The 16123-nt window shown below is 41.3% G+C and overlaps 1 protein-coding gene across 5 annotated transcripts in view; it reads left to right on the top strand.

The window, feature by feature from the left end:
- The window catches only part of LOC134349672 (uncharacterized), a 51643-nt gene that overhangs the window by 4996 nt on the left and 30524 nt on the right, over positions 1 to 16123 (top strand). For 4 of the 5 annotated variants that reach the window (XM_063054338.1, XM_063054337.1, XM_063054340.1 and 1 more), the window contains exons 2-4: positions 5230 to 5291; positions 7940 to 8065; positions 11341 to 11488. In XM_063054338.1, the coding sequence (XP_062910408.1) occupies positions 5230 to 5291; positions 7940 to 8065; positions 11341 to 11488 (336 nt within the window). The remainder of the gene's footprint in view (positions 1 to 5229; positions 5292 to 7939; positions 8066 to 11340; positions 11489 to 16123) is intronic. The other variant, XM_063054341.1, reaches the window with a different exon arrangement.

The raw sequence follows: 16123 nt of genomic DNA, 5'->3' as shown, positions 1-16123 counted from the left end.
AAAAGAGGGCATAGTTTTAAGGTGCTTGGAAGTAGGTACAGAGGAGATGTCAGGGATAAGTTTTTTACGCAGAGAGTGGTGAGTGTGTGGAATGGGCTGCTGGCGGCAGTGGTGGAGGCGGAAACGAGAGGGTCTTTTAAGAAACTCCTGGATGGATACATGGAGCTTAGAAAAATAGAGGGCTATGGGTAAGCCTAGGTAGTTCTAAGGTAAGGACATGTTTGGCACAGCTTTGTGGGCCGAAGGGCCTGTATTGTGCTGTAGGTTTTCTGTGTTTCTATGAAATGTCAACCGTTTGTTCATTTCAATAGATGCTGCCTGACCTGCTGATTTCCTCCAGTATTTTTTGTTGTTGCTTTGGATTTCCAGCATCTGCAGGTTTTCTCGTGTTTATCAGAAGAACTCTGTTGCTTTTGGTTTTCAAATTGCAAAAAGAAGCTGTGCTCATTCTGCTAATTTGTGCTCAAAAGAGTTGACTAGTGTGGGGGGAGGGCAACATATTTTCTTCACTACACTCTGGTTATCTTCAGATGCTTGGTCAGTACTTTAATTCTAATGGATTATGCTTTTAACTTTTAAAGCTGCTGTCTGAAAATATTTTCTGTTGAAAAGAGTAAGGTATGTTTTGACTATTTTATTCATTGGTAAATCCATCTGAAAGAATTGTAACATGGGTTGTTATAATGCAGTTAGTTACACGTCAGATGCAAGAGCACGCCATTATTGGCAGTCAAATGCTGTATGTAGCCTGGCACTTGCATTTGTGCACACAGAGGAAAGATCTCCAAACCATTGTTGAAGTGTTTACTGAAACTAATGAGACCTTGTACTCGACATGTCCAGACAAATGTCCTTCACCATCTTGCCTCCATTGTACAACACTGCCTTCTGTCAACAACAGTTCACAGTGATACCTTTGGGGGAAATGGACCAGCTCTGAGCAGTAGCAGACGTTGATGATGAAATTTGCCATTCAGAATCGGGTTTATTATCACTCACATATGTCGTGAAATTTGATGTTTTGCAGCAGGAATACAATGCAATACATTAAACAAGTCTATCAGTTATAATATTTTTTAAAAATAGTGCAAAGAGAGCACAGTAGCGAGGTAGTGTTCATGGATTGTTCAGAAACCTGATGGTGGAAGGGCAGAAACTAAAATGATGATTATGCATCTTCAGGCTCTTGTACCACCTCATCTATGGTATTAATGAGAAGACAGCATGCCTTGGATGCCGAAGGTCCATAATGATGGATACCACCTTTTGAAGATCTTCTCAATGGTGGGAAAGCTAGTGTCCATGATGGAACTTAATGTGTCTACAACCCTCTTTTTTTTCGAGCCTGTGCATTGGGGCTTTCTCACCAGGCATTGCAGCTGGTCAGAATACCCTACACAGTAGATCTGTAGAAATTTGCTAGACTCTTTGGTGACATAACGAAGCTGGTGTGCTGCCTTTATGATTGCATCAGTATGTTGGCCCCAGATATTGATGCCCTGGAATTTGAAGCCGCTCACCCTTTCCATTGCTTCCCCCTAGTTGAATACTGCTATGTGTTCTCCTGATTTGTTCTCCCTGAAGTCCACACTCAGTTCCTTGGTCTTACTGACATTGATGCAAGATTTTTATTGGGACAGCACTCAACCAGCTGATCTATCTCACTTGTCTTCAATGTAACAGCACTGCCCTTGATTAGTTGAAGGAGGTTTAAAGATCAAGACCACAAATCTGGCAGCAGTGATCCCTACCCTCCTGTTTGCTTCTGAGACCTAGACTACCTACAGCCAGTACCTCAAGACCCTAGAAAGATAACTATCAATAAACACGAGAAATTTGTTAGGCTTTGGTGACCATACCAAATCTCCTCAAACTTCTAATAAGATATAGCTGCTGACATGCCTGCTTTGTAATTGGATCAATATGTTGGGCCCAGGATAGATCTTCAGAAATGTTGACACCCAAGAACTTGAAACTGTCCACCCTTTGCACTGCTGTCCCTCTGAGGACTGATGTGTGTTCCCTTGGCTTTCCCTTCTTGAAGTCTACAATCAGTTCCTTGGTCTTTCTGACACTGACTGCAAGATTGTTGTGACACCACTCAACCAGCTGATCTCTCTCACTCCTGTACACCTCTTTGTCACCATTGGAGATTCTGCCAACAACAGTTGTCACTGGCAAATTTATAGAATGTGTTTGAGTTGTGCCAAGCCATACAGTGATGTGTGTAGAAAAAGTAGAGTAGTGGGCTAGGCACGCGTCCTTGAGGTGCGCCAGTATTGATTGTCAGTGAGAAGAAGTTATTATTTATAATTGGCACGGATTGTGGTCTCCCAATGAGGAAATCAGGGATTCTGTTGCAGAGGGAGGTACAGAGGCCCGGGTTTTGAAGGTTGTTGATTACCATGGGGTTGAATGCTGAGTTGTCATTAATAAACAGCAGCCTGATGTAGACACTGTTGTGTACGGGTGGTGCAAGGCTGAGTGGGGGGGGTCAGTGAGATCCCGGCATATTTATTCTTGGATATCCATGCTCCATGGCCACGCAAGGTGCTGCATTCAGGATGGATTAAGAACCTCATTCATGCTTTAGAAGCAGAGGAAAATAGAGTGCAAGTGGCAGGAGTTCACCACCTCACAAATTACATACTGAACTATTTCATTGGCATGAGAGCCTGTGATTGTTGATTAATGCTGTTAGCTTCTCTGAACCCACAGATCTGGAGGGAGACCAAATCATCTTAAATCTCAAAGGACTGTCTAAGAAGAAGAAAGTTTGTAATGTCGTACCTGCAGCAATTTGGTTATACAGCACAAACTTGACCAAGCTGGCCAATGTGCCTTCTGGAGTTAATCCCATTTGTCTGATTTGGCCCATTTCCCTCTGTCCATTTTTTATTCTGTGAACCTGTTCAAATGTCTTTTAAACAATATAGCGGTACCTCTTCTGCCACTTATACACCCATGACAGTGACCTGCCCCTCGGGTCTGCAGACTGTGGTCATCCATTCTACCCTTATAGTTCTACAAAGCTATATAAGGCCTGGGTGGTGGGTTGGAGACACACCCCTACCAAAGGAGGTGTAAGTGCTTATTTCCTTCACTAGCCTGCAGGTCACCCTTGGGCAAGGTGTAGCACCTGCTTAGTCCGCTGATCAAGGTCATGTTGAGCCATGGGATCAGGTGGTGGATGGTCATATGAGCAGCTGGTGAATATTACAAGTCCTGGTTAATGCAACCACTGACACCAGGCAGGCAATCTTTGAAGAGTATTGATAATGGCTGGGGTCACCCATCTTGTAAAGACACTGCCCAGAAGAAAGCAATGGCAAGCCGCTTTTGTAGAAGATTTTGCTAAGAACAATCACAGTCACAGAAAAATTATGATCGCCTACGTCATATGTTGCAGCACATAACAGACGAACGATATCAGCCTCCTTCACTCCAGAATAAACAGTCCCAACCTATCCATTCTATAACTCAAGTCATCCATTCCCGGCAACATTCTTGTGAATCTTTTCTACACCCTCTCTAGATTAACCATATCCTGCCTATAGTATTGTAACCAGAATTGCTTGTAGTATTTCCATAATTCCAGCTGTGCGCTCACTGATAAAGCTGTAATATGACTCTTGTGCTTGATGCCCCAGCCAAAGAGGCAAACTTTTCATCTCCTGCAAGAACAAGTACACAGCAGTCCCTCATCTCGCGCGGGTTCAGCAGACGAAGGCAAGTCAGCCTGTCTTTCGCTGGGTCTGCTGCAGGCAACCCAGCTTGTCTTTCAGGGAGCTAACACCGGAGAGCAGAAAGATGGGAGGGGCCAGCCCCATACCCAGCACGGATCCAAATCATTAATACATGGCAAACAACAGGAGGCCCAGCAGCACAATAACCCTCTATTACTATTCCTTGACTTCCTCCATTTTGTGTTATATTCATTTGGCTAAATCATCTTGGATCATTTGTAATATCACCTCCCTGGCCATTCTACAATCCCATGGGAAGTCTACTACCCTGCCTTCATCAAACCTCTTGGTCACCTCTTCAGAAATAACCAATTAACTTTCAGAGACATTATTTCCCATGCATAAAGCCATTGTTGACTATTTCGAATCAGTCCTTGCCTTTCCAAATGCAGACAGAGCCCGTCTCTCAAAATTCCTTCCAGTAACTTTCCCATCACTAATGCTAAGCTCACTAGTCCGTAGCTCTCTGGCGTGTCTTTGCAGCCCATCTTAAATAAAGCCACAAGATTAGCAACCCTCCAGTTGTCTGTTACCCCACCTGGGCTAAAATCTTTTTTTTCACTCCTGAGAAATGTATCTATCTTTATGTGCCTAAAGACTACCAACACTTCTTTCAAAACATCAGTATGTTTCAGGACATTATATTCCTGAATTCCCTAACACCTGTGACCTTCTCCACTGTAAAAACAGGTGATTATTAATTTAAGACCTTGTTCTGGGCCACTTGATGCTTGATGACATCAGTGTTGCTTGTTGCCAGGGATGCCATAGAGTCATGTACCATAGAAACAAGCTCTGTGGCCTATCAAACCATGACAGCCTTTTTGTCATCTACACTAATTGCATTTGCTCACATTAGGGCTGTGTCATCTATGCATTGCCTATTAAATACCTGTTCCTAAAACTGGCACCAGAAAGAAACTCTGCTGGGATAGGAAATCCGCAGGTTAGATTTCTAGATCTATGACAGCAGCCTTCTTCAGGGTCACTACCACTTTTCCCTTCACGACAAAATCTGGCAATGTAGTCCTGTCCCTTCATTCCGTCTGTGGGCTTTTCATGTTGTAATCACACCTTTGTCACTGGTCACTGCTGGGTTGGCATTTGAGTATTTCATATTTGTGCTGCACAGCCCACTTTAACCTTTATTTTTCTACCTTGGTGTCTTCGATCATGTTAGTCTATAAAGTTTATGAAGGTGCTATATAAGTTAGTTATTCTTTTGCTGCAAATTGGGAAATTGGAGGGTGAGAATGACGAGAACCTGGAGGATCAAAAATCTTTAAGTAAGGCGCTAGTGCATGAAGTACCAAATTGTGCTCAGCCATTGAATAAAAAAAGCAATCAAGTGTCATATAAAATTGGTGATAGTAAGACAATCTAGAAAATTATATTTGAAGTAAAATTATTTATCTTAAGACATCATTGAATGTTTCCATAGTGCTCTGTGATACCATATGGAAATATTTTCTTTATTTTACAGCAGAATTTGGATTCATGGAACGAGTCTGTGCTGAAAGGTCATAATTTAACTCCTGCTGGAAGGTGCGTTTTTTATGTATTGATAATTGAGTCAGAAGCTTTGATTTAGTTGCAAGATAATCAGAGATGAAGGAAAATCAGAAAAATGAATGGCTGCAATAATTTGAATATTTGAAAAGCCACAAGTATTTAGAATTTCTTTGGATTTGGCCAACAACTACATTTTATAACTTCTAGTTGAATTTTGACAAGATCTTCTTAATCAAACTCCAAACGATAACTTATTTTGTAGAGCAACTGCATAAAAATGAGTCAGCTTCTAACACCTTGGATATAAGTCTATATGGAATGACTTTGAATACTTAAAATTATGAAGTTCCTTGTTCCTGAAGGAACTCAGCAGGTCAGACAGCATCTGCAGAGGAAACTGAACAGTCAACATTTCAGGCCGAGACCCTCCATCGGGACTGCAAAGGAAGGGGACAGAGGCCAGAATGAAAGAGTAGAAATGGGGTTTAGCAGGAGCTGGCAAGTGATAGGCGAATCTTGGTGAGGGGTGAAGGCAGGAGGGTGGGGTTTAAAGTGAATAATAGAAGAAGTTGGAAGGTGATGGTTGGGGAAGGCAAAGAGTTGAAGGAGAAAGAATCTGTTAGGAGAGGACAGTAGACTATGGAATAAAGGGATGGAGGTGAAGCTGATGAACAGATTGTGATGGTGGTGGATGGAGGGGAAAGAGATTGGATAATGGGATCACAGCGATAACAGGAAACAGGGCAGGGGGAATAGAGGGGAGTGGTTTCCAGAAGTTAGAGAAATCGATATTCAATCCATCCACCAAGTCAGATTATGAGGTGTTGCTCCTCTAATTTGTGTTTGGCTTCTGCATAGAAGTGGGGAAGCATTGGACAGGCATGATGTGGGAATGGGAAGTGGAATTAAAATGGTTGGCCACTGGGAAATTCTGCCTGTTGTGGTGGGCAGAGCAAAGGGGTTGGTACTGGGTCTCTCGGATGTAGAGCAGGGTGTGCCAGAAGCAACTGATGCAATCATCATCAGATGCCATGCCGAGTTTGAGCTTTGACTGCCATGGCCCACACACTCCTGTTTCAGGTCAAGTGGATCAATTCATTGGTATTCATTTCCAGTTCTCTGGCTACTGTCTCCATCATCATTTGTCTTTGCCTTCCTCTTGCTTTCTTCCCTTCAATCTTCCCCATAGTTACTGTGCATTCTAATTCCTCTTTCCTAATCACATGTCCAATGAAGTTACGTTGCCTTCTCATGATCTCATACATTATTTCTCTTTTTGTGTTTGCTCTGTTCATGACATCCTTGTTAGCTATTCGTTTCGTCTATGATATTCTTTGCATTCTTCTCAAAAACCACATCTCTGCTGCTACAATTCGTTTCCTCATGTTACTAGATATTGTCCAATATTCTGAGCCATATGACATAACTAGATAATCGTAACGTTTATCTGAGGCGGGTTGTCATGCCTAGTTTAGTATTGGTCAGTATACTCTTCATTCTTGTGAAGGTGTCTTTTGCCATCCCTATTCTTCTTTTGATGTCCATGTCATACCTGCCATCTGATGTCACCCAGCTTCCTAAGTAGCAAAAGTTCTGTACTTGTTTTATGTCTTCCCCGTTTATTCTCAGCCTGCAGATAGGATTCTCCTTCTTTTTGGATATTCTTTTTGTTGCAATAGATGACATTAATGGATTTACATGTGAAGCACTACCTCATTAGGAAGGACTGTCTAGGGAAGAGGTGTAGGGGCAGGTATAACACTTAGCTTAGTTGCAGAGGTAAGTGCCTGGAGGGTCTTGAGCAAGCAGGCAATGGAGTCGCTGAATGAGGGATCCCTGTGGAGAGAGGTGGGGCGGGGGTGTGGGGCGCAAGGTGTGCCCGGTGGTGGGATCCTGTTGGAGATGGCTGGTAGTTGGATACAGAGGCTAGTAGGTTGGTAGGTGAAGAGAAGGGAAACCCTGTCCCTGTTGTGTCGGGTAGGGATGGAATGAGGGCAGATATGTGGGAAAAGGAGGAGACACTATTGAGGGCTGTATTGATAGCAGTGGAGGGGAAACCCCATTTTTTTGAAAAGTATAAGGACATACCTGAAGTTATGGAATGGAAAAACTCACCGTGAGAACAGCTGCAGTGGAAACAGAGGCACTGAGTGAAGGGAATAGCATCCTTGCAAGTGACCGGGTGGGACGGGGTATAGCCAAGGTTACTGTGGGAGTCGGTGGATTTGTAAAAGATGTACAGAATCTTTTGGAGATGGAGACCAAGAAATCAAGAAAGGCGAGAGAGGTGTCAGAGATGGATCAGGTAAATCTGAGGGCAGGATGGAAGTTTGAGGTGAAATTGAATTTGACAACACCACATGCGCTCCTTGTGTGCCATGGTACCTGTAACTAAAAGCTGCTGGTTATCCTTCTAATTTTCATGGAAGATTGTGATTTTCTTTTGAAAAATGTTGCAGTCCATGAATGGGTCAAGTTAATCAAGGCAATAGAATTTCCTTTATGCTCCTGCCAAACTGCACCATTTTTCTTCAGAGAATATCAGAAAAATCTATGTCTTATTTATAGCATCTGAGAGGGTGCATTTAATTAAAATCATTTGCATATCATTAGAGCAATAAAAATGGTGCCTGATATTTACAAAGCTGATTGTAACATGACTCAATGGCTCATTTACTCAGCTCAAAACCTGAAGAAAATAGTGTATCATGTGAACTGGAATTGCCAGAATCCCCAACCTCTGAATCAAGCTGCAAGAAACGCTGCACAGATGCTTTGCTTCACAGCAGCTTGGAACGAATGAGAAGGTAATGAGCAGAAAACTAATTAACAATGAACTAGGTATTCAAAAGAAATTAAGTACGTTGGCATTATGGCTTGCTGTTGGTGTAATTCATTCAACTTATCTCAAAGAGGTTGACAACAGGATAGGCACATCATAGAATGGTTACAGCAAAAGGAGACAGTCTGGTCAATCAAGTCTGTACTGGATAAATTAAGGGTAGTCAGAATGTTGAAATGGTGCCTTGGGAAACCAATATATCAGACTGAGGATTAACAATCAGGGTTCACTGTGGTCGAAAGGATGAAAAGGTTACGGCCCTTATATGAAACAGTGCTGTGACTGATTACTTTAGCCAATACAATTCTTTAGAAATGGTAATATGAAAAGTAAAATACTGTGGATATGACCAGGAGAAACTGTAGCCAGGTTTTATTCTTTCATACAATTAGGAAGTTATCTGTAATAAATAAATAAATGGTGGACTTGGTAAAAAAAATAATATTATAAGCACTGAAACAGAAATGTTTGATATTTTGAATGAAGAAAAAACTAAGAGAGGATTGAGAAAATCCTATAATATTTAGGACACGAATGTTACTAACATAATCTAAAAAGCAATGGACAAAATGGAAGAGCATTGTATTGGTAACATTACCTAACTACAACTTTCTTAGTACATTTTCAATTGAAACCTTAATTTTAAATACAAGAGATTCTGCAGGTGCTGGAAATCTTGAGCAATGAACAAAAGATGCCGAAAAAACTCAGCAACTCAGGCAGCATTTATGGAAAGGAAGAAGCAGTCAACGTTTTAAGCCGAGACCTGTCATCAGGACTGGTGAAGGTCAAGTCCTGATAAGGGTTCTCCACCTGAAATTTTGACTGTTTAGTCCTCTCCATAGATTCTGCCTGACCAGCTGAGTTCCTCCAGTATTTTGTGCGTGAAACCAATTTTTTGTTGTTTTAGCCATGATCATTCCAAACCACTGCTGATTCCTTTTTCACTATCTATAAATCTAAAAATATCTACAGCTCTACTTTCTTCATCCTCCACTTGCTGTCTGTTCTCTTACCACATTGCCTCCAGATTTAAAAAAAAGCCTTGATTTTCAAATTGCTTTCAAATTGCTCCATTGTCCTGCTCCTCACTCACTCTGTAATCTCCATTGGCCATGCAACTCTCCAAGATAAATGCACCCTTCTGTTTTGATGCCTTGGCTATACCAATGTAATAACTCCTGTGCTTTAAAATACTGAAGTTCTACCCTCTATGTTCCTCTCCTTCAATCTCTCCACATCACATTCCTCTTTGTAGATGCTCTTTCAAAATGATCTCTGATCCTTTTTATTTTGATATCTGTTTAATGTCTACTTATAAGTGAGTGGCCGGGTGGTCTAACATTAAGTGTTGCTGCTGCCAGCACCAGTGACCCTGGTTCATTTCTGAGTTTGTGCTCTGTGTGTGGAGCATTCTGCCTGTGAGGGTGTAGGTTGTGTCCAGGTGCTCAGCTTTCTTCCCCATCATAGAGAAGTACAAGTAGGGCAATAGGGAGAACTGTGGGGTGTGTGAGGGTGAATACATTATGACAAATAGGTGTGAAAATGAGACCTACAGGGATGTTCTAGGAGAATGTGCAATTAGCCTCCTCTAAATATCTTTGTATGCAGCACAAGCACTAAAAGGATATCACGGGATTGTAACAATGAAAGAAAATGAGGCAACCTGGTAGTGAGCATGAGCAATGATGCTAGGAATGGTTGAGTGATGAGTAAATTAATGGGACTAGGCCAAGAGACTAGGAAAGGGAGTTTAGGGTTAAGGTTAGAGAGATCTGTAGTGAATTCTAGTTTGGGCAAGAGGAACAAGGTCAGAGTAACAGAGGAAACTCAGCAGTCTTGTTTGTAGTTATAAGTAAGCTCAGGAACTTGCTGGGACCAAGTTAGAGAAACTTGGTAGAGTGTAAAGCTAATCCAGTGTGAATCTTAAGTGTATGTGCAAGGAGGAGTCAGCCCACAGTGCTGTTTAGTCTAGCTAGATGAAATCCAGTGATGATGGATCGTAAATTGTCTTTACACCAGTAATTGTGAAGTCACTGGCCCTTAATCTGGAGAGCAAATATTTTCTTGGGGTAGTTACATTTACAGTGGAGCTGTGAGTGCTATTCATAAAGAACATAGAATTCTACAGCACAGTGTAGGCCCATTGACCCACGATGTTGCACCAACATTTCAACCTCCTTAATCCATCTAATACTTCCCTCCTATATTACCCTCCATTTTTCTATTATTTGTGTGCCTGTATAAAAGTTTCTTAAATGCCCCTAGTGTATTTGCCACCACTATCTGTGTAAAGAACTTTCCTCCAATCACCTTAAATATGCCCCCTTGTAATAGCCATTCCTGAAGAAAAAGTCTCTGGCTGTCCACTCTGCCTATGGCTTTTAACATCTTGGACACCTCTATCAAGTCACCTCTCATCCTGCTCCTCTGCAATGAGAAAAGCCCCAGCTCGCTCAACCTCTCGACATAAGACACGCCCTTTAGTCCAGGCATCATCCTGGTAAGTACTGTTGGAGTAAATGTACAAGAGGATACTGGGAGAAATTGTGGGAGGATGGTCAATGATTAACTTTTAAAGGAGAAGTGAAGAGAATAGAAAGTGGCTGAAGTGTTTTGAGGAAGAGTAGATGGAAACCAAGCTGTGAGTTACCAATAAGTGTTACCCACTCAGTGATGCAGTAGAGTAGATCATAGAATATTTAGTCGTACTGGTTGCTAAGGAGAAAGATGCTATCATATGTGAACTACAATTTAGTCTAACGTAAGATGACAATGTAATCATTGACAATAAGATTATGGGTGGCAAAAGAAAGGACCTTGTTTGGAAATGAATAAATATCATACAGAGAAATGCAGAGAATCATGCTGTGTGGAGGAGGGTGCCTCATCTGGTATTCATTCCCTTTAATATGATCACAATATAATCTAAGGTAGTGCACTTTCTGGATTACCAGTAGCTTGGATCTATAAAAGCTATGTTTATTTCATGAATGCATTGAAAATAAAATAGATCATAATGTGACCCAGATATAGACATTTAGAATGACCTAGTTTATTTATTCAGTGCAATAACTTAGTTGTTGAGGGCATAAAATTAAACATAAGGAAACTTTCAATGCATTTTGCACACCAGTCTTAATCAGAAGGTCATAATAAATAACAAATATTCATCATTTTTATTTTTTATAATTAGAACTGAAGAGTAATTAATGATTTTTTAAAATAATTTACAATTAGGGAGCGCATTAAGGATTGTTGTGACCAGTTACGAGTGCTTTTGCCATATGTGAAAGGAAGAAGAACTGATGTGGCCTCTGTACTGGAGATGACCGTGGAATATATGAGATACATTTATGGTAAAATACCGAACAACGTTATGTCACAGGTAGAAAAGTTTTAATGCTGCAAATTAATAAATATGGAATTTGAGATATTTTTTAAACTATAAATTCCTTCATTAATTAGAGAATTAAATTTCCAAATTGCTTCAAATGATTTGTGTAGGTAAAATGATAATATTATAACATTCTATATTATTAGTGCATATGTTTTTGAACAAACAGTAAAAGTGAAGAAATGAAAATTGAAATAGTGGAACATGCTTTTGTTATGAGACTTGCAATGTTATATTGTCATCCCTATTCTTGAGGCAAGGCTCTGCAATTGTAATAACGTTTCACTGGACAATTACAGCACCTGCACATATTCACTGGGTTATCAGTAATTTAACTTCCTGGAGAATCTAAGGATTGGGAATTTTGTGTCTGCATTGTCGTAAGCCAATATTTGTTCTGATGAATCAGCACACCTGAAGAAACAGCAGCCTACAAATTCCTTTAAGTTGCATTATTGTCATTATTGTACAGCATAGAATTGTGCCCTTCAGTGCAACTTGACCATGCCAAACATAACGCCTATTGTAGCTAATTCCATAATCACACATTAGACAGGGATCCCTCTACTCCTTTCCTATCCAAGTATGGTCCAAATGTCTTTTAAATACTATAATTATAAATGGCTCTAGTACTTCCTCAGCAGCTGATTTTATATAATGCCCCACTCTATGTGGGTAAAAATGTACTCTGATCTCTTTCAAATCATTCCTCTCTCACCTTAAGCATATGCCCTCTAGTTTTTGACTCTTGTAGTCTGGAAAAAAGACTCTTACTATCTATATTCCTCATAATTTATAAACCTCAATAAGGTTACCCCTTAGCCTTCTGTATTCCAGTAAGAATAAATCCAACCTATCCAATCTCTCCCATTCCATACTGCCCTCCATTCCAGGCAACATCTTGCATCCAATTGTTTGTTGCTTGTAAATGCAGTTCCTCATCCCAGGAAGCATTCCCTTAAACCTTTTCTGAATTCAGGTTGTTGCCTTTGCATCCTCCCTAAAATGAGGCGACCAGAATTGAACCCAGTACATTAACTGAGCTGGACCAGTGTTTTATAAACATTCAATCTGACTTCCCTGCTTCATGAGGCCATCTTGATAATGCATCAACTACGCGATGCTTGATATATAACATGATAATCACATTAGGACAACAGATAGACCCAATTTTCCATCTTGAGACCACCAATATGAGAATTGCAGACTTGTGTCCAAGAATAGCCACTGTGAATTTGAGGTCTGTCTCCAAAATGAATGGTCTTTCTAATAAGAATGAGTGGGACTTTTTAATCCTAAGTATGATTTCCATTGCTGCTGCTTCTTCCTGGGTATTTCGTGGTTTCTCTTGCTGTTTGGTTAGTGCACGTAATACAAAGGCATTGTGCTTTTCCTGGTCATTGTTCATAATGAGACAGTGAATTGTTTTTTACTACATATTGGAGACATTGTATAGCAGCTTCAGTATTCAGATGATATTGTAATACACCCTCTGTGTTCCTTTACCACCACTAAGGTAATAGTAAACTTGCATAATTTTGGATTGCTGCTCAGACAGATCGACATCGTAATGTTCTTAGATTTTCTTCCCATGACAATGGCCTCTTTTTTTTGTGTATGTGCCACCACTTGTTTGTGTACAAAGTAGTGCTTACTGTCTTCAACTTAACATTATGTTCAAGGAGTTACCCAACTATTCAATGTTTGGAGATTTTCATGCACTGGGAAGTTGTGATCTAAATGTGATCTTGTTTGTATTGACGATTATGAATTCCATCTAACATGTTATCCACAGCAGCCTGAAATATTTTGGATAATGCAGCAAATCAAATCAAATTCGAGTTTAGTTATCATTCATGCATACATGAATGTTGCTAAGTGAAACTACATTCCTCTGGAGCCAAGGTGCAAGACATGCACAGCTCATTTAAAATAGTGAGCAAAAAAAAACAAAAACCAGAGGCCAGCTCCCAACAGAGCACAAACACCATGTTACACCACCTCCGGTGTCTCCTCCCCTGGACTGCAGTAGCAGGCAAGCCCGCGGCTTGAGGCCTAGTCCTTGCTACAACCAAGGTTACACAGTTACCCTGCCGTCTGTCACACCAGCCAACAAGGGAAACTGGCCTGCAGTATCTACAGTTATCAATGTCCAACAAGGTCTTGCGATTGCAAGAGAAACATCCAAGACAATCACCCATGGTCACAGTGTTCGCTGCCTTCGCACAACAACTCCGATGCCTCCGATGCTTTCCTATAGCAGGCCGCAACATGGTCTGCACCCAGTCCAGCTCCTCTGATCAAAGAGCAGCTCACTGATGGGGTAGATTTGCAGTACTCAAAGTTCTTGGAGTCCAGCATTGTCCTTTGATTGTAAAAAGGACATTTAACAAAGAAAAAAGCACCTTTGGTTGGCCCCCAAGAGGTCACTGCATCTGAATGCATCGTCATCCTCAGTTTGGTATATGAGTAAAGTGTAGCGCAGTCGTTACTTGTTAGTCTTGGCTTTCTTTATCTATGTTTAGTTATGCATATGCATGTGATGGGTCCTATGTGGCCTTTGTGAATTCAACGTTCAGCTGGTACAATGGATATTGTACGTTCATTATCCATATTTCAGCTGATGGTTACCTTAGAGTCTCTGCAAAACTAGATGTCTTATTTGCTCTGGACAGCATAATAATAGGTATCACTCAATCACACTCTGTGGCTTTGGCCAACACATTGTGATGTTTGAGCTCCTTTTCTTGTATGTAATACTAGTAATACTAGTTAAATCAGTAATGCATATAGTACTAGTTCAGGCTTGCAGTAAGATGGCCTGGTGTTTGAGGGACGTTGTACTCGTTTGTATGCATATCTTTGAATATATGTAAGATAAGATGAGATAAAACTCTATTTATCCTGAAGGAAATTATTGTTACAAGTTTCTTCAGTCAGAAATATATACTTTAAAATACAAAGTGTAAGCATTGAGGAACGAAAAAGAATACAAAATGAGCATTAGAAGGTAATAGTACAAAATACAGATGTGTAATGAAACCATATACTTATATACTTAAGGAAGAGGAGTTATGGAGTCTTATAGCCACAGGGAGTGAGGATCTCCTGTGGGGTTCAGTGACGCACTTCGGTGGAATTAGTCTGTTACTAAAGATGCTCCTTTGTCCAATATGTATGGAGGGGGTGAGAGGGATTGTCCATAATGCTCCACAGCTCCTGCAGCATCCTCCTCTCAGACACAACCAGCAGGTAATCCAGTTCCACCCCAGAACAGAATCAGCCTTCCTGATGAGCTTATTGATCTCCTTGGTGTCAGCTGCTCTCACCCTGCTGCCTCAGCAGACTGCAGGGTAAAATGGAAAGCTGGCCACCACTGAGTCATTGAATATCTGTAACTTAGTACTGCAGACGTTGAATGACCCCAAGCCTCCTCAGGAAGTACAGTCAGCTCTGGTCCCTTGTACAGAGCCCCTGTATTTTTAGTCCAGTCTAGTTTATTATCCAGGTGAGTTCTCCAGTATTTGTAGTCCTGAATGACTTCCACGTTCATTCTCCTAATGGAGATGGGAAAGCACCTTGCTGAAGTCCACCACCAACTCCTTTGTCTTAGTGACGTTGAGCTGCAGATGATTCAGCCCACGCCACTCAACAAAGTTGTCCACCACTCTTCTGTACTCAGCCTCCTGAACCCAGCTGATACAGCCTACAGCTGCCAAATCATCCGAAAACTTCTGCAGGTGGCAAGAATCTGAGTTGTATCTGAAATCAGAGGTATAGACAGTGAACAGGAAGGGGAAAGAATGGTCCCAAGGTGCCCCTGTGCTGCTGACCACAGTATCTGATACACAGCTCTACAATCTCACATACTGTGGCTCTCTGGGCAGGTCTCTGGGCAGGTAGTCTGTGTTCCGGGACACTAATGGAGCATCAACCTGCATCTCCATGAGCTTATTCCCCAGTAAAATGGGTCGTATGGTGCTAAAAGCACTGGAGAAATCAAAGAGCATAATTCTCACATTGCTGCCTGGCTTATCCAGATGAGTGTAAGCCCACTGAAGCAGGAAGATAACAGCGTCCTTGACTCCAAATGTGGTTGGTAAGCCAACTGCAGGGGGTCCCGTGATGGACTTGCAATGGCCCGGAGGTGTGTCGGGACCAGTCTTTCTAATGATTTCTTAACTGGTCTGCATATATATGCATATTGCTCTAGGAACTTAACTAGATGTGATTCTGACATATCACACAAAATAAATTCTTTCAGTACATTGCTTAATTTTTTGATATGGTTAAAGATAAATATTAACTTATCACATGTACATTGAAACATACAGTGAAATGCACGGCTTGCGTCAACAACCAACACACTCAGGATGTGCAGGGGAGGCCTGCAAGTGTCGCCGTGCTCACAGAGCCAGCGTAGCACGTCCGTCCTCAGCTTAGTTATGTTAGCCTTTGGAACGCGGGAGGGAACGGGAGCACCTGCGGGAAACCTTCGCAGCTCAGGGGAGAAATTAAAGAGCGCCAGAAAATTATCGCAAGAATAGAGTTGGTCTGTATGTGTTGACAACCACTATGATTAATAGTTTTGCTTGACCATTGCAACAGCCATTGGGTTTCCAATGT

The sequence above is a fragment of the Mobula hypostoma genome, chromosome 7 (genome assembly GCF_963921235.1).
Source record: "Mobula hypostoma chromosome 7, sMobHyp1.1, whole genome shotgun sequence".
Taxonomy (NCBI): domain Eukaryota; kingdom Metazoa; phylum Chordata; class Chondrichthyes; order Myliobatiformes; family Myliobatidae; genus Mobula; species Mobula hypostoma.
This window is presented reverse-complemented; position numbering and strand designations above follow the sequence as displayed.